Source organism: Xyrauchen texanus, chromosome 7 (genome assembly GCF_025860055.1).
Source record: "Xyrauchen texanus isolate HMW12.3.18 chromosome 7, RBS_HiC_50CHRs, whole genome shotgun sequence".
In the NCBI taxonomy this organism is placed as follows: Eukaryota; Metazoa; Chordata; class Actinopteri; order Cypriniformes; family Catostomidae; genus Xyrauchen; species Xyrauchen texanus.
The window spans coordinates 50227394-50254144 of NC_068282.1; the positions used below are offsets into that span (position 1 = coordinate 50227394).

General features: G+C 38.4%; 1 protein-coding gene across 1 annotated transcript; it reads right to left on the bottom strand.

Moving 5' to 3' along the window:
- Positions 1-1265: 1265 nt before the first annotated feature.
- zgc:92360 (uncharacterized protein LOC436988 homolog) lies at positions 1266-16448 on the bottom strand. The gene is made up of 11 exons (XM_052129875.1): positions 16253-16448; positions 14475-14605; positions 13855-13946; positions 13494-13576; positions 13303-13415; positions 10948-11094; positions 10771-10854; positions 10606-10668; positions 6157-6228; positions 2100-2331; positions 1266-2012 (listed from the first exon to the last, which is right to left on the bottom strand). Exons 1-11 carry the CDS (start codon positions 16404-16406, stop codon positions 1984-1986), a joined length of 1200 nt encoding a protein of 399 aa, XP_051985835.1. The 5' UTR covers positions 16407-16448; the 3' UTR covers positions 1266-1983.
- Between the last annotated feature and the right edge of the window lie 10303 nt (positions 16449-26751).

Sequence of the window (26751 nt, forward strand, 5' to 3'; positions counted from 1 at the left end):
TATTATTCATTATCTAAATTATGTTTATATATATATATATAATTATTATACATTATCTACATTTTATATTAGTATTATTCATTATCTAAATTATTTATATATATATAATTATTATTCATTATCTAAATTATATATTATATTATTATTATTAATTATCTAAATTATTTTTATATATATAATTATTATACATTATCTACATTTTATATTATTATTATGCATTATCTAAATTATGTTTATATATATATATTTATTATTATTATACATTATCTAAATTATATATCATTATTATCTAAATTATTTATATATATATATATATATATATATATATATATATATATATATATATATATATTATTATTATTATTCATTATCTAAATTATATATATTATTCATAATTAATTATATATTGAATTTATTTTATTTGAGAGCCTTTCTTTGCACATATTGATGTATGCAATTAATTCGAAAAAACTAATGAAACCTCATGAACACCTACAGATTATTAAAAGCAGTGTCAGGCAAACATATTTTATAACAAATGCAAAACAGTATTCGGATTATTAAATACAGTGTTACAGACGTGTACAAATCCACAATACAGTAACAGTTGTGAAGTGGAACATGGAGAACAGTAATTAACATCAGAGTACAAGAATAGATTGTCCAGTGGAAGGATGACACTCATAAATTTGCTAAATAAAATAATGTTTAAATGAAAATGTACGTCCTTATTATTTGTATTATGACAGTGTTAGAAAGGCAATAAATCACTTGAGTCATGCTATTTTGTGAATATAGTCACTATGTCTAAAACAATGTCCTTTAGCTGTGACTCTAGACACAACATACTGTAACACGACCTTTCATACATTATTGCTTAATTATTAAATGGATCATTTAATCATTTACACTCAAATCAATATTTCATGTCCATTTATTAATATGCTAAATAGCCGTGTAATAATACAGGATCATTTCCTGAACATTTTTTAATGTTAAATGGTTCCTTAAAGTGGGCGGCACGGTGGTGCAGCGGTTAGCACTGTCGCCTCACAGCAAGAAGGTCGTGGGTTCAAACCCTGGTTGCCCCGGCCTTTCTGTGTGGAGTTTGCATGTTCTCCCCGTGTCTGCGTGGGTTCTCTCCAGGTACTCTGGCTTCCTCCCACCATCCAAAAGACATGCAGGCTAGGTTAATTGGTGTCTCCAAAAAAGATGTGGCTGTGGATGTGGATGTGGATGTGGATGTGGAGTGTGGAGTGGTGTATGTCTGTCTATGTGTGGCCCTGCGATGGACTGGCGACCTGTCCAGGGTATCACCCGCCTTTCGCCCAATGTTAGCTGGGATAGGCTCCAGCCCCCCGCGACCCTGTACACAGGATAAGCGGTTGACGATGGATGGATGGATGGATGGATGGTTGGATGGTTCCTTAAAGTTGAAATTTTATCAAATTTCTTGACAAATTTTAGAGTCAGCTGAAAAATTAACAACTCAGTATCGGCACTAGGGGGCGTCCTACGACATAGCATGGCAGAAACTCATTTTAGCCACTTTAGACCACAATACAACCCTTTAAAAATACTTTTGTTGTACAGTGATCTGGTAATACCACAGTACTTTAAGATACACTATGGTACTGATATTCATTTAGATGCTACTCTAAGATATGACTTGTGTAAAATATATATATATATATAGAGAGAGAGAGAGAGACAGAGAGAGTACATACTGTATATATATATTGCCATGGTCCACATGGTAACTCTGAATTTATGCTGGATGTAATGGATACAATGATACAGTATCATAGCATAGTTTACAACAATACAAAAACTTAAACTACATAAACAAATGGGAGAAACACAACAGAATAACATATCTGATGCACACGCTGTGAGATCCGTGTCAGTTCAGTTTGTGGGCTCGTAACTGAATGCGTGGCTGCAGAGGTCACAGGTGAAAGGTCAAACAAGCGGAACACTCCATCAGTGTTTGTGTTTGAAGTACGCCTCCACTGAAAACACATTCATGCATCTCTGTAAGGACTGGACAGTATGATCATATATACAGTAAACTGTGTTGACGGTGTTTGTTGTGTTACCTGTGTACTCCTGAGGGCTCATGGGAATGCTGATGACATCATTGAAATGGCCCATCCAAACCTTTTGCTCCAGATCCGTTTCACAGGTGAACAGGAAGCTGCGTTCGGGTGTTTCTATGGTGATGCCATACTGCCAGGTGCCATTACAGTGAGTTCCTGCTGGCAGTCCGAGGGTGACGCGGTAACCATGATCTCTGTGACCCAGGAACACCTCACCTTTAGCAAACGCATCCTGAAACACATATGACACAGACGCTGTCGATTGTTTCATTTATTTATCTAGTTAATTATCCATTTCATTATCTCTTTTTTTAAACATATTATGTTGATGCATAACATGCCCATGAACACTTTTATAATCAACATTCAGATGTATACACAATGTATATGTATATGGATGTGTATTTTTGTGGTGCTGTGTCAATTAAAATGATGACAAACTGTAAAATGATAAAAATGTAATTTTCCGCCTGTATGTTTAGACGGATACTTGCCTGACGGTTACTTATTTATATATATACAATTTTTTGATCACTTCATTATTTGCTTTTTCATTTAGTTTGGAGGGCAGTTTGAATTTAGAAATGTATTTAATTTAAGTTTCAGTTTTTAAAATAAATTAATTTAATTTTCAATGCAAAATCACTAAAGCAAGAATATTCACGATCGCTCATCCCAGGGGTTTCCGATGTAATTGGATGTTGCGAGATGTCTATACTGTATATATATATACAGTGGTGGCCAAAAATATTGGCACCCTTGGTAAATATGAGCAATAAAGGCTGTGAAAAAAAATCTGTTTTGTTTATATTGCTGTATTGTTGATCTTTCATAAAAAAAAAATTATAAAATAAAAATTATAAACTTTAATTGAAGTAAAACAATTGAAACAGAGGAAGTATCTCAGTATTAAATGAATATTTTTCTCCAAAACACATTGGCCATAATTATTGGCACCCTTTTATCCAAACCTTTGTGCAACCTCTTCTGCTAAAATGCATAATGAGGTTAAAGAACACATGAAGGGATCTGAGATCATTCCTCCATACAGAATCTCTCCAGATCCTTCAAATTCACATGGTGGACTCTCCTCTTCAGTTCGCCCCACAGGTGTTCTAGATGGTTCCGGGGACTGGGATGCCATGGTAGAACCTTGATTTTATGGTCAGTGAAACATTTTTGTGTTTGTTTTGGATCATTTTCCTGCTGGAAGATCCAACCAGGGTCCATTTGAAGCTTTCTGGCAGAGGCAATCGGGTTTAGGTTTTGTATCTGCTGGTATATGATAGAGTCCATGATGCCATGTATCCGAACAAGATGACCAGGAACTCTGGCAGGTAAACAGCCCCACAACATTGAAGATTCAGCACTACATTTAACGTGGGCATCGGGTACTTCTTCATCTCTCTGTGTGCCAAACCCATCTCTGGTATCTGGTATGTAACCATAAAACCCTGCCGCATTTGAAGCTCCAGTAGTGTCTGACAAACTGAAGACGCTTGAGTTTGCTGTTGGATGAGAGCAGAGGCTTTTTTCTTGAAACCCTCCCAAACAACTTGTGGTCATGTATGTGGCATCTGATTGTAGTTCTGGAGACTTTCTGACCCCAAGACCCAATTAATGTCTGCAGTTCTCCAGCTGTGATCCTTGGAGCTTCTTTGGCCACTTGAACATCCTCCTCACTGTGTGTGGAGACAATAGAGACACACGTCCTCTTCCAGGCCGATTCTTAAGATCTCCAGTTGACTGGCACTTCTTTATTATTGCCCGGATGGTGGAAATGGGCATTTTCAATGCTTTGGCTATTTTCTTATAACCATTTTCCATTTTGAGTAGCTCCACAACCTTCTGCCACACATCATATCTATATTCTTTGGTCTTACCCGTTGTGATGGATGATTAAGAGAATGTGGCTTGTGTGTTATGTCATATTTATACCCCTGTGAAACAGGAAGTCATAGCTGAACAATTTCATGAACCTAGTCACCCAGGTACACACAAAAAAAAAAAGTAAAATATGAATGGGAACATACTTCAGATATAATTTAGTCATAAGAATTTTTAGGAGTGCCAATAATTGTGGTCAATGTGTTTTGGAGAAAAATATGTATTTAATAATGAGATTAATTGTCCCTCTTTCAATTGTTTAACTTCAATTAAAGGTTCGATTTTAGTGAATCTTTTAATGAAAGGTCAAAAAAAAAATAAACAATACAGATTGTTTTCTCAGCCTTCTTTGCTCATATTTACCAAGGGTGCCAATATTTTTGGCCACCACTGTATAATACACACACACACACTTACTTAATGGATGAAGTAAGTTCTTGACAACACACATTTTAATTGCACTTCATTGTTTTTCAGTTTCATTTAAATTTTTTGTTAAAATAAATAAAAAATAAAGTTAAAAGTTTGAAATCAAGGTGTCTTGCTTTTTGTGCAGGCTTAACCCAAACCCTGCTTAACGAAAACTACCCCATAGTACCACCTAGTGTCCAACCATCAGTAATACCGCTGTTCATCGGTTTCCTGGAGTTCTTTTTTTTCTGCGACCAACCGACCAATCAAGACTCTTCTCATCATCTAATGTTTGGTCAACTATCACGGGGCAGCCCTACTAGAAATCTAAGACATCTGTGCACAAGCTTTGAGAAAATTCAGCTAGTGCTGTGTCATGTGAACAAGGGGCTGTTCAATCTGAACTTGTTTTTGCGTGCTGTTTTTCAATCGTTTTCCATGTAAACATTTGCTAGATGATGTCTTTTGAAAACTGCGTCACGTTTCACTGCGTTTTTAGCATCTCTCATGGGAGCGCTGCATTTTTAGACACTGTGTCAAGTTAAAAAGAACTTCAACTGATTAAAAATGCGTCTCGGGACACCTGCATTCGGCTCTATTCGTTGGGATGCGTTTTGCTTTTTCAGCATGAAACGGTCTGTCTGAACGGTTACTGGAGGAAATACTTTAGCCAATAGTTACATGAATAAATTGGGCAGATTAAGAGGTCTGCAACCTGACTCGGGCCTGACGGGACCAGAGAACCCGACAGGTTTTGGGTGGGGTTCAGACTTTTAATGAATGAAGAAATAAACAGGCCTACTGATCTTGTTTCGCGCTAGAACTCACAGACACACGCGGACAGACAAGTCAGGGGCCGTTCACACCAAATGTATTTAAACACTTCTGTTCTGTTTTCCCCTTGTTTAAACACATGCTGGACGAATGCCTTCGACATTTGCACCACGTCTCGCTTTTTCTTCAGCGTCTCGCGCAGGACCGGCACATTTTAAACACCATGTCAAGAACTTAAAAAGAACTTAAGATTTTCAAAAACACATGTTGAGACACCTGCGCTCGGTTTCATTCTTGCGCTGCATCTAGATTGTTTTCAGCGCAGTGGTCACAAAGATTCAACAATATTAACACGTTTAGGCTGTAAAGTGGGGACTGTTGCAGTGTTTCTAGATTGTTCTGCACCAGGTGAAGTTAGTCAATGCTTTTTCCCCTTCTGCTCTAGTATACGGAGGGGCTGCTGTGCCTCGTTAAAACTGTGTATGTTTACTGTTTCAGTACTGCTACGAATGTTGTCTATATGCTTACATAAAATACAGCTATACTAGGAGAAGAAATTAGATAGTAAGCGATTTCGGGTTGGGTTCAGGCTTCAAAGCTGACGGTATCATTCGGGCCAGGTAGGGTCGGGTCGGGTCACATGGTCTCGGGTACGGGTCGGGTTTCACTTTAAGGCTTTGTACGTATGCTCAGATTAAATCCTGCAGGTGCCCATGCAAGTTTCTAAAAATAAAATGTGCCTCATTTCACTGTCTGGAATTCAGTTGATGTGTGGAATGATTTCTGTCCTCTAATCAGCTTTCCCATTTAAAATCTGTAGCAAAAACTTTGAAATACAGAAACATCTGATCTCAGAGCAGCCAGTAACAAACAAGAACATCTGATTTCAATTCCGATCAACTCACAACTAACCTGTTTTACTGAAATCAAACCAGGAAGTCACCCAATCAAAGAGCAAAGCTAAGAGAGGAAAAACAAGTCTCACCAGTGGATCTTTGAAGTACATGAGCCGTCTGTGATCCAGAGTGAACCAGCGCTTCTTAAAGCCTTCTGTTTGCTGCAAACACACACAGACATGTGATCATTTAATGGGCCATTTAAACAACATATACAACTGTTAAAATCAACATGAAATCAAACCAGACTATATATGTACATTCGTAATAAATGTTCCTGATCTATTGTGAACGATTCATCGGTGCACATTATTATTAAGAAAGCTGTGTCCTAAATGAATCACTATACACATTTACAACACACACTATATAATTAACCAATTATAATCTTTAATGTCTTTATTGAACACATCCCATTAATCATTCACAGGGCTGTAAAAAAAGTATGTGAACCCCTAGGCTAAAGACGACAAAAAAGCTGATAAGAGTCAGGAGTTGGCAAACCTGATATCCAATTAATTAAACGAGATTGGAGGTGCGGATTAGAGCTACTTTGATTTATAAAAAGCACTCAAACATTTTGAGTTTGCTGTCACAAGAAGCATCTGCTGACATGGACCATGCCTCAATAAGAAGATATCTCAGAAGACTTACGATCAAGAACTGTTGCTTTGCTGGAAATGATTACAAAGTTACATAAGATATGGTTAAATTAGATATTCATCTGTCCACAGTTAGACAAACTGTCTATAAATGGAGATGATTTAGTACTATAGGTACTCTCACTAGAAGTGGCCGTTAGATATTCATCTGTTCACAGTGAGACAAACTGTCTATAATTGGAGATGATTTAGTACTATAGGTGCTCTCACTAGAAGTGGCCGTTAGATATTCATCTGTTCACAGTGAGACAAACTGTCTATAATTGGAGATGATTTAGTACTATAGGTACTCTCACTAGAAGTGGCCGTTAGATATTCATCTGTCCACAGTTAGACACACTGTCTATAAATGGAGATGATTTAGTACTATAGGTACTCTCACTAGAAGTGGCCGTTAGATATTCATCTGTTCACAGTGAGACAAACTGTCTATAATTGGAGATGATTTAGTACTATAGGTACTCTCACTAGAAGTGGCCGTTAGATATTCATCTGTCCAGAGTGAGACAAACTGTCTATAAATGGAGATGATTTAGTACTACAGGTACTCTCACTAGAAGTGGCCGTTAGATATTCATCTGTCCAGAGTGAGACAAACTGTCTATAAATGGAGATGATTTAGTACTATAGGTACTCTCTCTAGAAGTGGCCGTTAGATATTCATCTGTCCACAGTTAGACAAACTGTCTATAATTGGAGATGATTTAGTACTATAGGTACTCTCTCTAGAAGTGGCCGTTAGATATTCATCTGTCCACAGTGAGACAAACTGTCTATAATTGGAGATGATTTAGTACTATATGTACTCTCACTAGAAGTGTCCATTAGATATTCATCTGTCCACAGTGAGACAAACTATCTATAATTGGAGATGATTTAGTACTATAGGTACTCTCACTAGAAGTGTCCATTAGATATTCATCTGTCCACAGTGAGACAAACTGTCTATAATTGGAGATGATTTAGTACTATAGGTACTCTCACTAGAAGTGGCCGTTAGATATTCATCTGTCCAGAGTGAGACAAACTGTCTATAATTGGAGATGATTTAGTACTATAGGTACTCTCACTAGAAGTGGCTGTTAGATATTCATCTGTCCAGAGTGAGACAAACTGTCTATAATTGGAGATGATTTAGTACTATAGGTACTCTCACTAGGAGTGTCCATTAGATATTCATCTGTCCACAGAGAGACAAACTGTCTATAATTGGAGATGATTTAGTACTATAGGTACTCTCACTAGAAGTGTCCATTAGATATTCATCTGTCCACAGTGAGACAAACTGTCTATAATTGGAGATGATTTAGTACTATAGGTACTCTCTCTAGAAGTGGCCGTTAGATATTCATCTGTCCACAGTGAGACAAACTGTCTATAATTGGAGATGATTTAGTACTATAGGTACTCTCTCTAGAAGTGGCCGTTAGATATTCATCTGTCCACAGTGAGACAAACTGTCTATAATTGGAGATGATTTAGTACTATAGGTACTCTCTCTAGAAGTGGCCGTTAGATATTCATCTGTCCACAGTAAGACAAACTGTCTATAATTGGAGATGATTTAGTACTATAGGTACTCTCTCTAGAAGTGTCCATTAGATATTCATCTGTCCACAGTGAGACAAACTGTCTATAATTGGAGATGATTTAGTACTATAGGTACTCTCTCTAGAAGTGTCCATTAGATATTCATCTGTCCACAGTGAGACAAACTGTCTATAATTGGAGATGATTTAGTACTATAGGTACTCTCTCTAGAAGTGTCCATTAGATATTCATCTGTCCACAGTGAGACAAACTGTCTATAAATGGAGATGATTTAGTACTATAGGTACTCTCACTAGAAGTGTCCATTAGATATTCATCTGTCCACAGTGAGACAAACTGTCTATAATTGGAGATGATTTAGTACTATAGGTACTCTCTCTAGAAGTGGCCGTTAGATATTCATCTGTCCACAGTGAGACAAACTGTCTATAATTGGAGATGATTTAGTACTATAGGTACTCTCACTAGAAGTGTCCATTAGATATTCATCTGTCCACAGTGAGACAAACTGTCTATAATTGGAGATGATTTAGTACTATAGGTACTCTCTCTAGAAGTGGCCGTTAGATATTCATCTGTCCACAGTGAGACAAACTGTCTATAATTGGAGATGATTTAGTACTATAGGTACTCTCTCTAGAAGTGGCCGTTAGATATTCATCTGTCCACAGTAAGACAAACTGTCTATAATTGGAGATGATTTAGTACTATAGGTACTCTCTCTAGAAGTGGCCGTTAGATATTCATCTGTCCACAGTTAGACAAACTGTCTATAAATGGAGGTGATTTAGTACTATAGGTACTCTCACTAGAAGTGGCCGTTAGATATTCATCTGTCCACAGTAAGACAAACTGTATATAAATGGAGATGATTTAGTACTATAGGTACTCTCACTAGAAGTGGCCGTTAGATATTCATCTGTCCACAGTGAGACAAACTGTCTATAATTGGAGATGATTTAGTACTGTAGGTACTCTCACTAGAAGTGTCCATTAGATATTCATCTGTTCACAGTTAGACAAACTGTCTATAAATGGAGATGATTTAGTACTGTAGGTACTCTCTCTAGAAGTGGCCGTTAGATATTCATCTGTCCACAGTTAGACAAACTGTCTATAAATGGAGATGATTTAGTACTATAGGTACTCTCTCTAGAAGTGGCCGTTAGATATTCATCTGTCCACAGTGAGAAAAACTGTCTATAAATGGAGATGATTTAGTACTATAGGTACACTCTCTCTAGAAGTGGCCGTCCAGCCAAGATGACTCAAAGGACACCCCGCAGGATGACCAATGAGGTAAACAAGAACCCCAGAGTGACCGATAAAGATTTTAAGGAATCATTGGAACTGGTTAACATCTCTGTTCATGAGTCTTCTATACAGAAAACATTAAACAGGTATGTATCCTTGGCAGGACACCACGAACGAGCATTTACATTTACACATTTGGCAGATGCTTTTATCCAAAGTGACTTACAGTGCACTTATTACAGGGACAATCCCCCCGGTATGGTGTTCATGGCAGGACATCATGAAGGAAGCCGCTGCTTTCCAACAAAAATATTGCTCTGTGCCTGAAGTTTGCCAAAGACCACCTTGACACTCCACAACGCTAGTGGGAAAATGTTTTTCAAAACCTTTTGGATTGTCCCAGTCAGAGCCCAGATCTTAACCCAATAGAGATGCTGTGGAATGACCTCAAGAGAGCCGTTCAGACCAGATATCCTGAGAGTATGTATGAGCTGAAGCAGTTCTGTAAGGAATAATGGTCCAAAATTCCTTCTGAACGTTGTGCAAGTTTATTCCGCATCTATCAGAAAGGCTTGATTGAGGTTATTGCTGCCAAATGAGGAATGACCAGATATTAAATCCAAAGGTTCACTTACTTTTTCCACAGCACTGAGAATATTGAACACATAATGGAGAAAACGGACCAATTCCAAAGGGCTCACATACTTTTTCTTGCCACTGTATCTGGCTGTTAACAAAAGTGCGTACAAAAGCCAAAAGGTTTCACCCGTTCAAATTGCTCAAATATTAAATAAAAAAGTAAAATGAGAAATTAAGCGCTTCAATAGACAGTTCAAGGTAAACTTAGTGTTGCAGAGCAGCCTTTAGCGGTGCCGTAGCGGTACAACGAACCCAAGATTCATAATACTGGTGGCACCACTGTGTTTTTCATTAAATATAGTTGATTGTACTTACCTAATGCTTGTGCAGTGCTGATAACAGAGCATTTTAGCATGCTAATTTTAGCATTGAAATTTACTTTATCTTAAAATTCAACGAATATTCAAAACTAATATATTACACACGTCTCACCCTGGGCCCTGTTTTCTCCATGAAACCTTCTTTCAGGAAGCTGCGTGTTAGTTTGGGCCTCAGCTGAACATGAAACACAAGTGATATCAGTTTACTGCCAATGATCAAATCAACTTACAGTATATGAAATAAAGACACAAGCAATATTTGTTTTACGCAGTTCACCTCAGCATCCGTTGCTCCAGGGAACGCCACCTTCAGATAGTGCAACTGAGTCGCTCGGATTGCGTTAAACCAGTCCACGATCTCCTGATGAAGAGACAGAGAGAGACATATGGAGGTCAGAGATATGACAGCTCCATCTGCACCAGTTTGTGTGTGTACATGTTTGTTTTCACACACTTTACTGCTGTCATGGTAAACGAAGATGTTTCGTGTGGCGTTGTCTTTCAGGTAGGTGATCTGCAGACCGTTGGGGTTTCCGATCTTATCTGGCTGGAAGCAGGCGTTGATGGTGTCCACCTTTATAACTGCCTTTGGTTCCTTTGCCTTCAGACAGACAGACAGACAGACAGAGAGAGAGACAGACAGACAGAGACTAGATATGTGACAACAAAGCACCAGTTAGCTCCACGCAGAAGTTTGAGATCACAGGAAACAGTTAATTTATCATTCATTTAAAAGTGTAACTATTGGTTTAGATTTGACAATTTTAGGCAAAAAGAGGCAACTTGCTTATTAAATAAAACAAGAACAATACATTTCCCCATCGATTGCATCATTGGAAATGCAAACAAAGCTCAGCTGAATATTTCCCTACCATAAAAATAACAAAGTCCATTTCAAGGCAAGTCAGTTCACTCAGCGGCCAACTTGGGAATGCTATTTTCTATAGATCCAAGTGCAGCTTCTATCTACTTGAAGGGGGAAGACCAAAGTCTTGATAATTTTGGAAAAGAATATGTGGATATTCAGAAAAATATTTTTTATTTTTTTATTTTTATGAATTCTCAGAGATTTTGTGTTAGTACTAAGCATAGTGTTGCAATTTAATTAGAGCTGTAAACCTGTAAACGCATACAATTTATTCAAATGTTTAACACGTTCATTTTTCTTTAATGCGATAAACACAATTACCAATTCTGAAGCATCGACATTTCCCGGCGCCGTGTTGCACTTTTGCTACAAGTGTCATTACAAGTGCTGTGCTACCGCTAAAAGCTAAACAAGATGTTTAAAGAATGGCGTGAATCATATAAATGTGGCTTCACGATTTCTAAAAGTGGATAGACATGCTTAATGTTGTGGAAGATGCGAGTTTAAAGGATTTAATGGCCATTCTAATGAATATGCAATCAACGTGGAAACTAGTTCTGTTAATTAGTCAAACTCGCACTCAGACTTTGGGAAATTATACGTTTCTTGTGATATTTTAGTGCATTTCTATCTTTATATTGTGGAAGGCTTTGTTTGGAAAATGATAATAAAGCATTACATTGTTACATATTGTTTTGTTTTCTTGGCTTAAAAGGAAACAAATTTTTTTGACAGGAAAAGAAGTATATATATATATATATATATATATATATATATATATATATATATATATATATATATATCAAAATTTCAGCACTTACAAAATCTGCGGTTAATCACGATTAACTATGAAAAATCATGAGCTTAATCGCAATTAAATATTTTAATCGACTGACAGCACTAAATTTAATATAATAAGTTGCATCAAATGCATCTTCAAAATGTCCACAATGTGCTGTGCATTTAAAGCCGAAATATACAATATGTTTGTAAATATAAAACTTAGAAGTAGGGCTGTCAAACCATTACAATTTTAAATCGAATTAATTACATGGTATGCCGATTAATTAATCGAATTAATCACAATTAATGGTATGCATAAATATTTCCTAAAAAAGCCCCTCAGTTAATAATAAATCAATATATAATGATTAAATAACTATAAATAGTTATTTAAATAATTATAAATAATAAAAATTATAATACAGATAATTAAAATGCATTACATTATTTTGGAACACAAGTAAAGCATTAAAAAGACAAAAATAAATAAATAAATAAAAAATTCCCATATTATTGAACATAAGCCAATCAGTGATTACAGTTCCCAGTAATCCATTTTCAACTGAATTCGTCATTTATTTATTATAAGAGCTTATTAAAGGACGCGTCAATGTGCACCTGCGTCAGATGGATGCTTTTGGAGCGTCTCGGGTGCGTCACGTCATAAACACACTGTTTTTAGGTCACTGTGTCAAATTAAACGAAGTTTGAATGTAAGTAAAACACATCTTGAGATCCATTCAGAGTTGCGTTCCATCAAGCTGTGTTTGTGTGCAAGAGCGTGTTCTCATCTTGTGCTGTCTGCTGTCAGTAAGTGTGTTTGTTCTCTGTATAAGCTGCTCGTTGTCTATACAGCTGAAGTTACACTTACTGCCCCCTGGAGAGAACAGGTGGTACTACAAGCTTGTAAATCAGAGAAACATCGCCATTGTAGTAACACACTTTACAGATAACAGTGATCACCAGCATGTGTCTACTAACACTCATATGTGTGTGTGTGTGTGTGTGTGTGTGTGAATGTATGTTTGTGTGTGTGTGTGTGTGTGTGTGTGTGTGTGTGTGAGTGTGTGTGTGAGTGTGTGTGAGTGTGTGTGTGTGTGTGTGTGTGAGTGTGTTTGTGTGTGTGTGTGTGAGTGTGTGTGTGTGTGTGTCACTCACATCAAGTTTAGTGTAGTACTTTAGTGTGCCGTCCCTCAAAGACAGGATGAATCGTCTGTATAGAAACTGTCCGTTGTCCCGCCCTCTTTTCATTAGCATGCCATCTCTCCTCTCTGCGATTGGTCAACGTGTATGTCAATCATCAGATGCTAAAAAACAGAATCACAGTATTCTGAATCACATACACGTACCGTCCTCATAGATCAGCTTCTTGCCCTCTTCAATGAATTCCTGCCTCTCGTACTTCGCCCGAATCCACTGTTCCTTCAGAACCCTAAAAACATGCACACACAGATGATGAAATCCCGAGCAACTCTTTGATGCTCACTCTGACGTGACACTAACCTTAAAAGTTGCAAAAATGTGATTTTTACTAAGTCATGTCATTTTTGTGTATGCATCAAACGCTTCTTCTCAAATCTGACCAAACATCCAACAAACTGTCAGACAGATGCGTCTCGACCGGCAGGAGTGTTGAGATCAGAGAAGACAGGTCGTTATAAATGTGCTCGTTATGCTGAGAGATGCAGGCACGTTGCCATGGTAACTCACTGGCAGTCTCTATGAGTGGGTTTGTAGTAGTAAACAGGAAGTGCAGCCTCATATTTGGCCTTCATGGCTTCGTTCCCATGCTCAGACATGAACTACAAACACAGATATAAATACATAAATATACATATATGAACATTTATGCTACAACAACAATTGCATTTATGTGGCACCAATTAAACATGATTAATAGGCATCTGGTTTGATTAATGCACAAACACATTTTCAAAATGCATATAGTTTAAAAGGGTTTATGTGCAGTTCAAACCATTGTTCTGTCATTATTTACTCATCTTCACACAATTCCAAAATCTTGTTTTGCTTTTTTCATAGAACACAAAGGAGTAACCGTGCGGTTTGATAAAGAATGTGATTGTATATTATAGCGGAGGTTAAAGTCGTTTTCAGAAGACTTGGACTCTTTATATGGTGCTTGGTCAACACGAACCGCTATTGTTTGGAAAAGAGCGGCGTGAAGATTGTTCCACATAACACATGTTCCAAATAACAGCATGCTGGTTTGGAATGGCATGATGGTGAGCAAATAATGACATTTTTGTTTCAACCATTCCTATAATTCAGAAAACATGACATGAACAGAAGCCAGAAACATCAATGAAAACCTGAACTTCTGAATCCTCCCAGCGCGCGAGTTGGAGAGATTTCACTTTTCCAATACTGGGAATGTTCCTGTGGATTCCAGAGCAGCCGTGACAGATGAACACTCCTAAAGAACTAGAGCCCCATTCCGGATCTGAGAGAAAGAGAGAGATGAATACGCGTGCAGTGACATTACACAAATATGCTATCAGAGTCCAATAGGATTGTGTCACATCTAGGGACGGATTATGACTTGGAAAGGCCCCGGGGCCAATTATCTCCAAGGGCCGCCCTCTAAAAGTTGTTGACCCCCAGACAGTCAAGGGCCCCTGGGCACTGGCCCCATTAGCCCGGTCTGTAATCCATCCCAGGTCACATCCCATGAACTCCCTGATCGAGCGTCTGGAGTGAGTATATCCTGTAAATCCAGCTTTTGGCTAGTGGTGACTGAACTGTTATTACTGCCTTACAAACACTCTCACAGCACAATCTGATGCTATAACACAGGTTTAAGCAAACATACATCCATAAATAAATAATCACAATTTAAGAATTGGATGAGTGTGAATTTCATTTGAATGTGCCACGCCCGGCAAGATGATGAATTGGAATTTGATTTGGAATGACAAAGTTACACAAACGCTTTTTGACAATCAATCTGGATTAAGTCTTTGAATTCTCTGATATGTAAATATATATATATATTTAAAAACACTAAACTTTAGCCATACAACACTAAATGTAATAAATGCCCATATGTTTTCAGATAACTTAAAGCGCTGTTACTGATGCCACTTTGGACTGGTGGTGGCATAGTGGGCTAAAGCACAGGATAAGGTAAGCAGAAGGTTGCTGGTTCGATCCCCAGAAACCACCGGCATTGTGTGCTTGAGCAAGACGCTGAACTCCAGGTTTCTCTGGGGGGATTGTCCCCGAAATAAGTGCCAAATGCCTAAATGAAACAGCAAAAACGAAGAGGGCATTTACAGACGTCTCAAAGAGAGCCAAAAGCCCGTCAGAGAGAGGACGCAAAATGGCCATGGATAAAATAAGACACAAGTTTTTGGCACAAGAAGCTAACATTTTATGTGGCTCTCGGGGAATAAAAATAGATTAAAAATGAATGCAAATATATGATGTTTTTAAGAGCGGCACATGTTCAGTGTTAACAGTGTGTGTGTGTGCCAAACTCACTGCAGAGATGTTGCCAAATTCAGCCCAAATCTATTTTGCTATCTGAGTGTACAGTGGTCAGAAACACACTTCCTGTTTCTTCATGTGTCCTTAAACTCCACCCAGATCCCCCTTTTATCTGTCTGTCTTTTCTCTTCCCAGAAACATGTTCTTAGAAAACAGCCACACCTTCAAACACATTCCCACAATCCTGATGTCTGGGATATAATGACTCCTAAAACACTTTGTTCTAGTGAAGTACTGTTCAAATGTAATCCTGCATTAAGTAAAACCACAAGCACAAAACAATCACTTCTGTCTTCCCCTTTACAAACTACTCTACATTTGCATCCTTTCGGCTTAAAAACAGGAACGTGATTTACATGAGTTTAAAAAGCCGAAACATTTATTTATTCCATTCAAAACATCTCAATGTCAAAGCTAAACCTGCTCAAATGTAAAAGTTCGTCTTGTATTCTCGTATAAAGGTGTGAGTATTTCAGGTGAGTTGGCACGCGTCACGCCCCCTGTGTGTCTCGAGAGCAGGTCCGGTCCTGCAGTCTTCTCGCGCGCGCGCACGCTCCGGTTTGTCGGTCATTTTTAACGCGAGCGAATCTCCCGCACTTACTGTCCACGTCGCAGTCCGCGCAGCGGCCGTTTCCCGCCTTCTGCAGCAGGTGTTTCAGAGTTCTCGCCGCGCGCTCGTTGTCCGTCATGATCTCAGGTGAGTCTCTCTCAGGTGATCGGAGGAGGTGCACATCTGATGGAGGTGTCTCAAACATTCGGAAGTGAAGCAGCAGAGTTTGTTCAGACTTGTTGTTCCGCATCTGAGAGACTTCAGAGTATTTTTAGACCTGCTCGAGAGCGCCATCCCATGATCAACACAATCAGATTGACTTCACATTTCTCATTAACCTATATCATTAACTCTAATATATATATATATATATATATATTATAAAAACCAAAGCCAAATCTACAGCCTTGTATACACATAAGGCAATATTTGAATTCGTTTTTGAGTAAAATATGTATGAAAACTAATAATAGGCCTATAATATTGCATACATGATCGTTGACAAATAAGGTTTTCCAAGGTAATAAAATTATATATATATATAAAACAAAATTTTTTAAAACACATCAACTTTGGAAATGAAAGTAATCCTGGTGTCCATGTTGGTTTCAGACATTTAAAATAATAATAAAAATGATTGTGACAATTGGTGTAACCATCACTTAAAAGGTGTAAAAATACTTGCAAGTGAGTTTGTCAAACTTTATTATTGATTTTGAAAAGGTTTTCAAATGTTATTACAAAGAGATTTTTAGGTTGCTCACTAAAAAGTCAAACTATCGGATCTTTTTAAAAACTCTCACACTGTTACATATGATAGTCTAAAGGGGTCCTCTTTTGTTTTGTTTTGTTTGTTGTTGTTTTGGTCACATGACAACAGAAAGTTTACCTACATGTTGGTTACAGCATCTGACTTTACTTTGGTGGACCAAGTTTTTCCAATATTAACAGTAATTTAATTGAGAGCAAGAACCACTAATCACCACCACGAGGAGGTTACCACATGTGACTCTACCCTCCCTAGCAACCGGCCCAATTTGGTTGCTAAGGAGACCTGACTGGAGTCACTCAGCACGCCCTGGGTTCAAACTCACGACTCCAGGGGTGATAGTCAGCGTCAATACTCACTTTTTATTTCATCTTTTAATAAGACTTTTATTTATTTTTTGTGAATTGCATTTTTAACATATTTTTGAATCACTGAACAGTTCTGGACAAAAAAAAAATTCACATCATTGACCTTACTTATATTTTTAATGTAAAAGTATAAGTAAAATGATAAATATTTGTATACTTTATAGTCTTAAGCACAAAAAGAAGTATAACTTTTATACTTGAGTACAGAAATGTGCAAACTTATTTACTTGTTTTAGAAAAACCCACTTTATACACAGAACTTCACTCAAAGGTTTATACATTATTCTGTGGAAATCGTGCCCTCCACCAAAGCGCTCAAATCTCCGTAAAGGGGTCCTACCCAATATAAGAGATGCATTCCTCATAAAGTATGTTAATAAAAATTATTGATTTATCTGGTGACTGACTGTGGAGAGTTTATTCTGCATGTACTGTCTCTACATTTCCACACAGGGGCAGTAGATCTCTGTCAATCAAACTGTTTTTGGAGTTTGATATCTGTCAGTTCTTATTCACCAGCGGATCACACAGACACTTGTTTGTGTTCAATCAGAACTCGTCAGTTCTCTTTACACAGTATCATTTCTTTAAAGATTTCTCATCAAACAGGTTTAAAGTGTCAGTGTGTGATACAGTAGATCAGATGTGCTGTTACTGTAACACAGTCTCCATGGCAACGCCAAATGATGCCGCCATAATAACCACCAAAATAACAAATAAATAAAGATACAGTGTGTTTTTGTTTTAACATATGTAACTGCATCAGGAGCAAACTTTATTTACACATTTATAAACCTTGCTCATTATATATATATATCCCTAATACAATAATATTAATAATAATAATAACTTGAAAAGAAGAATGGCATATTAAGATATTAATTCTTGCTTTCTGAGATATCTAACCAAATTTAGTGGGTTTTATACTTTAAAAAGTATTTAAATAATTTTTTAATATGTTTACTGGAAAAAAAGACAAAAATATTATTGCAGTGTATTGTTCATTTTTAGTTTATGTTAGTTCATAATACATCACATTAACTACAATGTACAAATGTGTTAGAACAGGCAGATATGAGCATTTACCAAGATGAATAAGTGCAGTACAGGAATTACATATAACTTGTTTTCTTCTGTGGCACACAAAGAAGGCTATTTTGATGGAGATATAATGTCTTTTTGTCCATAAAATCAGTCAATGGGGTCCAAATCTCCAAAAAGAACTTTAAGGCATCATAAAGGTAATCCAGTGGGTTAATCCATGTCTTCTGAAGTGTAAATAACCCTCAGTTATTTAAATTAGTTTTGGGCATTATTATTATATTCTGATGTTATCATAATTCTATATTTCTTAATATTAGTTTAATATTGTGTTAATTATATTTTGGAAGTTTACTTTGCACTCTTAGTTATTTAACCTATAGAGACCTTTATTTTGAAAGACCGCTTGCCGGAAAGATGAACAGATCGCTCGCGCACAGAGAGCGTGCATACAGATAGATTGCTGACAGACGGATTCACGGATTTGAATGATAGTATTGATGTCACCTTTAAGTGAATTTAGGCATCTATTCGCTGTTTGGTTTATTTTGTGGTATGTTTTTTTGTGTATATTTTTTAGCACCTGGTTGGAAGGGAGTACAAGGTAAACATGTATATTTATGCACTTGTATAATGTTACATAGCATATCTAGTCTTTTATAATTGTTTTATATGTGCTTGTTTCATTTCGAAGTAATTTTTGTTGTTTATAGTTGTTTATGATAAATGTTAGTATTAATCTTGTAATTTTGTTGCTATATAGTCTACTGTTTGTTTTATTTATTATTTACAAATTCCAATAATGTTAATTAATCTGTTCTAGCTCTTACGGTGTTGTGATGGCGTTGTGAAGGTATTAAAGACAATAAACTGACAGCATCAGTGAGAGAGAATTTCCTTTATTCAACCAGGCTGCTACATGAAGTGATACGGTCAGTTTTGGATTAGAAACAGACCGAAATGTAACAAATTCTTCATTATAAATCTTGACATCTGCAGTCTCACTTTCCCGCCTTTTTATGCGTGAGCTGTGTGTGTGTGTGTGTGCGCGCACGCGCGCGTGTGTGTGTGTGTGCGCACGGTGAAAATGCAGTTCAAATTGGGTAAATTTTCACCCAAAACCGGTCATATCACTTCAGAAGACATGTATTAAACCACTCAAATTACCTTTGTGCTGCCTTATTGGAGCTTGAAAGATTTAGACCCCATTGACAAAAACACAGCATATCTCCATCCAAAAATCTGCGGAGAGAATTATATTTTTGGGAGGGGAACTATTCCTTTAGGTTGTATTTTTTAAAGTCTAAATGATAGCCTGTATCTGTTAAATGCATTAAATAGTCAAACAACCTTTTGTCTCAAAGTCCACATTTCGTGTGAATGGGATTAAAACTCTGAATGGCCGTCAAGTGACATCTGATTGGAGTGACGCTGAATGATTAAGAGGTAAACATCATTTTGATTGTAGTCCACACGATTCTGGAGTTACTAAATGAATGAAGAGGGTGCATACTGTAAGCCTGAGTGCTGTTAATATTAATAGGAATCTGTGTTCGCTCTCATCACTCAATCATCATTTGTGCAGATGCATGTCGGCGGTTTGAAGCTCGGTGCATTTAGAGATGCTGAAATATCCGACACGAGTCATTAATATCTGTTGTGACAGGAAGGTTGTCTTTAACCTCATCATCATTATTTGGCTCTCGTTCTGGACTTCATTAGTTTCTGTCTCTAAAGGAGAAGGTTCTGAAGGACCAGGATTCATTGAAAGATTAAAGATGGTTTGAGATAAAGGCTGTAATTGGAAAGGATGGAGATAGTGGAGGAAATTGGTCTTCTTGGTTCCTTCTAAAGTTTCGTCCTCATTTAACCAGCCGTCTCAGGGAGCTGTTCATTTAATAATGTCTCTTAATATCCGTTCTGTTCTTGATCAAAAACATCCAAATGTGTATTTTTAATACTAACTTGTTTTAGATCTTTGTGGCAGGGCGGAGCGGGGTCGTGATCCTACACACCCCGTCCCGTATTAGGCTAATTAAGCATCCGAGGGTTAAAGGTCGACTGCAGAGGATCATGCGGGAGAGAGAGATCGTTAGCGGACATGTCCGTCATGTGTGTGTGTTTATGTTGTCTTTTAAGTTTATCATTAAACTATTATTTATATTGAAAAGCCGGTTCTCGCCTCCTCCTTTCCATTGATCACGTTACAATCTTCAAATGAGATGTAACGTAAAACAACGGCAACCTCAGTAACACAAATACACTTTTCAAATATATATATATTATTGAAGCAAAAAAGTTATCCAACACCTATATCACCCCTGTGAAAAACTAAGTGCCCCCTTAAACTTAATATCTGGTTGTGCCAGCTTTAGCAGCAACTGGAGATTCTGGCACACTCAGAACTGCTTTAGTTCAGACACATTGGAGGGTGTTCGATCATGAACTGCCCGTTTAAGTTCTCAATCAGGTACAAGTCAGGACTTACAGTAGGCCACTCCAAAACTTTCATTTAGCTTCTTTTGAGTCATTCAGAGGTGGACTTACTCCTGTGCTTCAACTCACGGACTGATGACTGGACGTTCTCCTTTATGAAATGATCCTATCTCAAGCACTTTTCATTAAAACAAGGTGATTTTCCAGGTTTTCCAGTTCTTACACTTCTAAAAGCTAAATTCAAGCACTTTAAGGATGTTGTGTGAACTCTGTAAACAGTGTAGAATAAAGCGCAGTAGTGGTAAAATCAAGCGATAGAGAGATTATGATGTTTAATCGCTCATATATGATCATGGACAGAAAACAATGTTGCAAATTTCTAAATATCGAGTTATGCCACAATATGGGTTGTCATGTTTTTGGTTCTCGATATATTGAAATTCGATATATCATCCCATCTTTAATATTTATTGATTAAATACTTGGATTTGTACATTTAAAAAAAAAATAAAAAATGTGACCAATATGAGGAAAAATGTATGATAAATCAATATTTAAAATGTGTAAAATCAATATTTTCATAATGTACCAAGTTAGACATTTTAGGGGGTCTGACAGGGGGTAAAAAATATTAATTAAAACATTATTTATAACACTTTTTGGCCCAAAAATGTTTCCAACATTATAAGTGGAACTAAAAACGGAAAAATTGTACATGGCATCCTGTTTTTTATTGTAAATGTATTCAAATACTTGCAAATTTTGTCCATGTCTAAACGCTGTTCTACAATCCTCACAAATGTGTTTCTGGTTCTCACAGTACGGCAGAATGAGAAAGAATTCTGTGTTTTGTGCTTTACATACTTAAAGTTAATCATCGGTGACTTTTGAGTGAATTCTCCCATAATCCCTGTCTGAAGCTCAATATGTCATTGTGAATTCTCTCTGTCATGTGTCTTGTAAAGCCTGTAAGGGCAGCGTAAGCCTCAGCTGTTTGCATACGGCGTTAATCTGCTCTCTCTGCTGCCTGTAATCCTAATGGTAAACGCGTTTGATCCAACACACAGGGAGGCAGTGGTGGGCGTCTGTTTGCACGGTGACATGCTGAAATGTGCCCAGCATTTACGCCAAAAGCTGTTCTGGGTACAAACACACAGATTGTGTGACACATGCGGTAAATTATGAATGACGAATTTGATCTGAGCTGGACAGCAGGTGAAACGTGGACCCCACCTGATCCATATGTCTAGAGAAAAATCTGCACAGTTAATTATCTGTCAGATCTTACTGATAAAATGGAGTAAATACTAAATGTTTACAATAGACACTAAACATGAAACACTGTGAGACAATGCCCTAGCAACCACCAAAATCATCTTAGCAACCACCCAGACTACCACAGAAAACTAGCAGCAACATCCTAGTAACCATTCAAAACATCAAACACCTCAGGTTACCATAGCAATCACCTGGAAAGTACCTAGCAATCAACTGGAAATTGCCCTAGCAACCACCTAACAACTGCCTAGCAACAAACCCCAATAACAACCCTTCATCACCATAGCAACCACCTGGAAATTCCCTAACAACTACCCAAATCACAATAGCAACCAGAAACTGCCTACCAACCACTCAGACCACTACAGCAACATCCTAGCAACCACATGAAAATGTCCAAGCAATCTTCCAAATAACCAAAGCAACCACCTAACAACTCCCTAGCAACCCCAGGTTACCAAAACAACCACTTACAAAATACCCTAGCAACCTCCCAAATCCCAATAGCAACCAAATACTGCCTACCAACCACCAGGACCACCACAGAAACACCTCCAGCATCATCCTAGCACCAACATGAAAATGGCCTAGCAACAGCTCAGGTTATCACAGCAACCACCTGTAAAATGCCCTAGCAACCTTCCAAATAACCATAGCAAACACCTAAAAACTGCCTACCATCAAACCCCCAAAAATCTCCCCTGATCACCATAGCAACCGCCTGGAAATTACCTAGCAACCTCCCAAATCACAATAGCAACCAAAAACTGCCTACTAACCACCCAGACCACCACAGCAAACAACATCCTTGCAACCATTTGAAAATGGCCTAGCAACACCCTAGATCACCATAACAACCACCTGGAAATGCCTTAGCCACCATCCAATTCATAATAGCAATCACCTAACAACTGCATAGCAGCCAGCTAGAAAACAATAGCAACGACCTGTAAATACCCTACCAACCACCCAAATGACAATAACAACCAAAAGCCGCCTTGCAATCAGTGGGAATACCACAGAAAACCCTCAGAAACATCCTAAAAACCATGTGAAATTGCCAAGCAACACATCAGGTTACCATAGCAATCAACTGGAAATGACCTATCAATTACCTGTCAAATTCCCTAACAACTATCCAAATTGCCATAGCAACCACCTGGAAAAGCTTTAGCAACCACACAAATCACCATAGTTGCACCTATGTAAATGCATCATGGAGTGGCGGTGGCGTAGTGGGCTAAAGCACATAACTGTAAATCAGAAGGTTGCTGGTTCGATCCCCACGGCCACCACCATTGTGTCCTTGAGTAAGACACTTAATTCCAGGTTGCTCCGGGGGGATTGTCCCTGTAATAAGTGCACTGTAAGTCACTTTGGATAAAAGCATCTGGCAAATGCATAAATGTAAATGTAGTTACCAACAACTGCCTATAAATCTCTAGGACCACCACAGAAACACCCCCAGCAACATCCGAGCAACTGCGTGAAACTGCCCTAACACCCCAGATTACCAAAGCAACCATCCAAATCACCATAGCAACCACTCAGACCACCACAAGAACCCCCCCAGCAACCACCCCGATCACCTTATCAGCCATCCGCCAACTGTTAAGCAACCATTCAGAACACCATAGCAACCACCCAAACATCATAATGGTGAGTTTTGCAGGTCCAATTGCCACTCTCATCTTTCTGATGTAGTCTCGCCGTTTCTGCTGTTTGTCCGATTGTGTGTGAACATGGAGTTCAGTGTGAGCAATCAGTCCTTACAGGTCACACACATGACAGTCTTCCCAGAATCCTGTGTGTTGTTCAGCCTGTATCGGTCTGGTATTATCATCTCGTTGTCTTTGTAATCACCTACACTCGCTTGCTGAAAACACATCGCGATTTTAGCTGGAAAATGAACAAATCACTAAATTTGAATAAATCAATTGAATGATTCTCTGCACAATCCTGAGAGCTTCAGTAATGGCCGAACATTAACACTGATGAGGAAAAACACTCCAATCATCAGAGGTTTGTGCTGGTCACAGCTGAAATACAATTGAATACAATTCAGATTCTCACTGAAAATGAGTGAAAAGAAATTTAACAGATCTATAGCTGCATTTACACACTCCCTCTCGCCCGTCTGACTCGTGTTTATCTGCCTCTGAGAATCACAGGAGGAAGTGCAATTCTCCATTGAACACAGAGGGAATAAACATATGACATAATAACATATGACATAATATGACAATACTGAAGGCAAAATAAACATTCAATTCAACACATCAGAAACGATTTTCTGGCACTATGTTGCCAAATTCACCTGCAGAGAAACAATGTGAGAAACGGGGGGCTCACTCGTGTTTTCATTTAAACAACGACACTGAGATTGTGGAACGGTTTGTGAAGACAGAAGCACCCGAAGGCTTTTGTGTGGCTTTATAGTGTAAGTGAATGTAGAAACACAGACAGCTTCAGTTTGAGGAATTCTCCCCCTTGATGTTCCATTGCCCAACATTCAATCAATACTCATCCAATCACGAGCTGTTTTACTAAGTAAACTAATCCCGTTGAGACAGGAGATTCATTCCAGCGGCAGGAGAGAGATTAAAGGTGAGCGTGTGCGTGCTCCACCTAGAGAAAAACAAAATGATCTAAAGGAAAGCATAAACACATCCCACAAAACAAACAATTTTATAAAAGTAATAATTGTGCTTCTAGATGCCGATTGGTCAATAGTGTTCCAGTCATGTTAAAATACACACTATAGTAACAGCTCTGATGATAGAGATCAACTAAAAATGAAACTTTTGTCATGTACTCACCTTCATGTCGTTCCAAACCTGTATGACTTTATTTCTTCCGTGAAACACAAGAGGAGAAATTTGGTGGACTAATTGCCAATTACCCCAATTCTCCAAAAACTCAAATTATTCATAAATAATATTATATGCGTTTATATATTTTATTTTACTTTTTAAGCATGTTATTCTAGTTCTATTTGCTCTATGTCCCTCCAAATATTCTCATTTTATTCCACTAGATGGCAGTAAGCACTACATAAAATATTTTTTCCTCTATCACCTTCCATCACAATACACAGATGTGAACTGTAGGGGGCGCTCTAACACATTTACCCCTCACAGATGTGAACTGTAGGGGGCGCTCTAACACATTTACCCCTCACAGATGTGAACTGTAGGGGCGCTCTAACACATTTACCCCTCACAGATGTGAACTGTAGGGGGCGCTCTAACACATTATACCCCTCACAGATGTGAACTGTAGGGGCGCTCTAACACATTTACCCCTCACAGATGTGAACTGTAGGGGGCTCTAACACATTTACCCCTCACAGATGTGAACTGTAGGGGCGCTCTAACACATTTACCCCTCACAGATGTGAACTGTAGGGGGCTCTAACACATTTTACCCCTCACAGATGTGAACTGTAGGGGGCTCTAACACATTTACCCCTCACAGATGTGAACTGTAGGGGCGCTCTAACACATTATACCCCTCACAGATGTGAACTGTAGGGGGCTCTAACACATTTTACCCCTCACAGATGTGAACTGTAGGGGGCTCTAACACATTTACCCCTCACAGATGTGAACTGTAGGGGGCTCTAACACATTTACCCCTCACAGATGTGAACTGTAGGGGCGCTCTAACACATTTACCCCTCACAGATGTGAACTGTAGGGGCGCTCTAACACATTTACCCCTCACAGATGTGAACTGTAGGGGCGCTCTAACACATTTACCCCTCACAGATGTGAACTGTAGGGGCTCTAACACATTTACCCCTCACAGATGTGAACTGTAGGGGCGCTCTAACACATTTTACCCCTCACAGATGTGAACTGTAGGGGCGCTCTAACACATTTACCCCTCACAGATGTGAACTGTAGGGGCGCTCTAACACATTATACCCCTCACAGATGTGAACTGTAGGGGCGCTCTAACACATTTTACCCCTCACAGATGTGAACTGTAGGGGGCTCTAACACATTTACCCCTCACAGATGTGAACTGTAGGGGGCTCTAACACATTTACGCCTCTCAGATGTGAACTGTAGGGGGCTCTAACACATTTACCCCTCACAGATGTGAACTGTAGGGGGCTCTAACACATTTACCCCTCACAGATGTGAACTGTAGGGGGCTCTAACACATTATACCCCTCACAGATGTGAACTGTAGGGGCGCTCTAACACATTTTACCCCTCACAGATGTGAACTGTAGGGGGCTCTAACACATTTTACCCCTCACAGATGTGAACTGTAGGGGCTCTAACACATTATACCCCTCACAGATGTGAACTGTAGGGGGCTCTAACACATTATACCCCTCACAGATGTGAACTGTAGGGGGCGCTCTAACACATTTTACCCCTCACAGATGTGAACTGTAGGGGGCGCTCTAACACATTTACCCCTCACAGATGTGAACTGTAGGGGGCGCTCTAACACATTTACCCCTCACAGATGTGAACTGTAGGGGGCGCTCTAACACATTTACGCCTCTCAGATGTGAACTGTAGGGGGCGCTCTAACACATTATACCCCTCACAGATGTGAACTGTAGGGGGCGCTCTAACACATTTACCCCTCACAGATGTGCTCGTCCATAGACATTCAGTCTAATGTTCAGTTCAAGC

Coding starts and splice junctions, on each gene's coding strand:
- zgc:92360 (XM_052129875.1), bottom strand. CDS start 16,406: ATGTTTGAGACACCTCCATCAGATGTGCACCTCCTCCGATCACCTGAG. Junction 6,229..10,605: donor TGGAGAAAACAGGGCCCAGG/GTGAGACGTGTG, acceptor GTGTGTTTGCAG/CAAACAGAAGGCTTTAAGAA. Junction 2,332..6,156: donor TGTACTTCAAAGATCCACTG/GTGAGACTTGTT, acceptor TATGTGTTTCAG/GATGCGTTTGCTAAAGGTGA.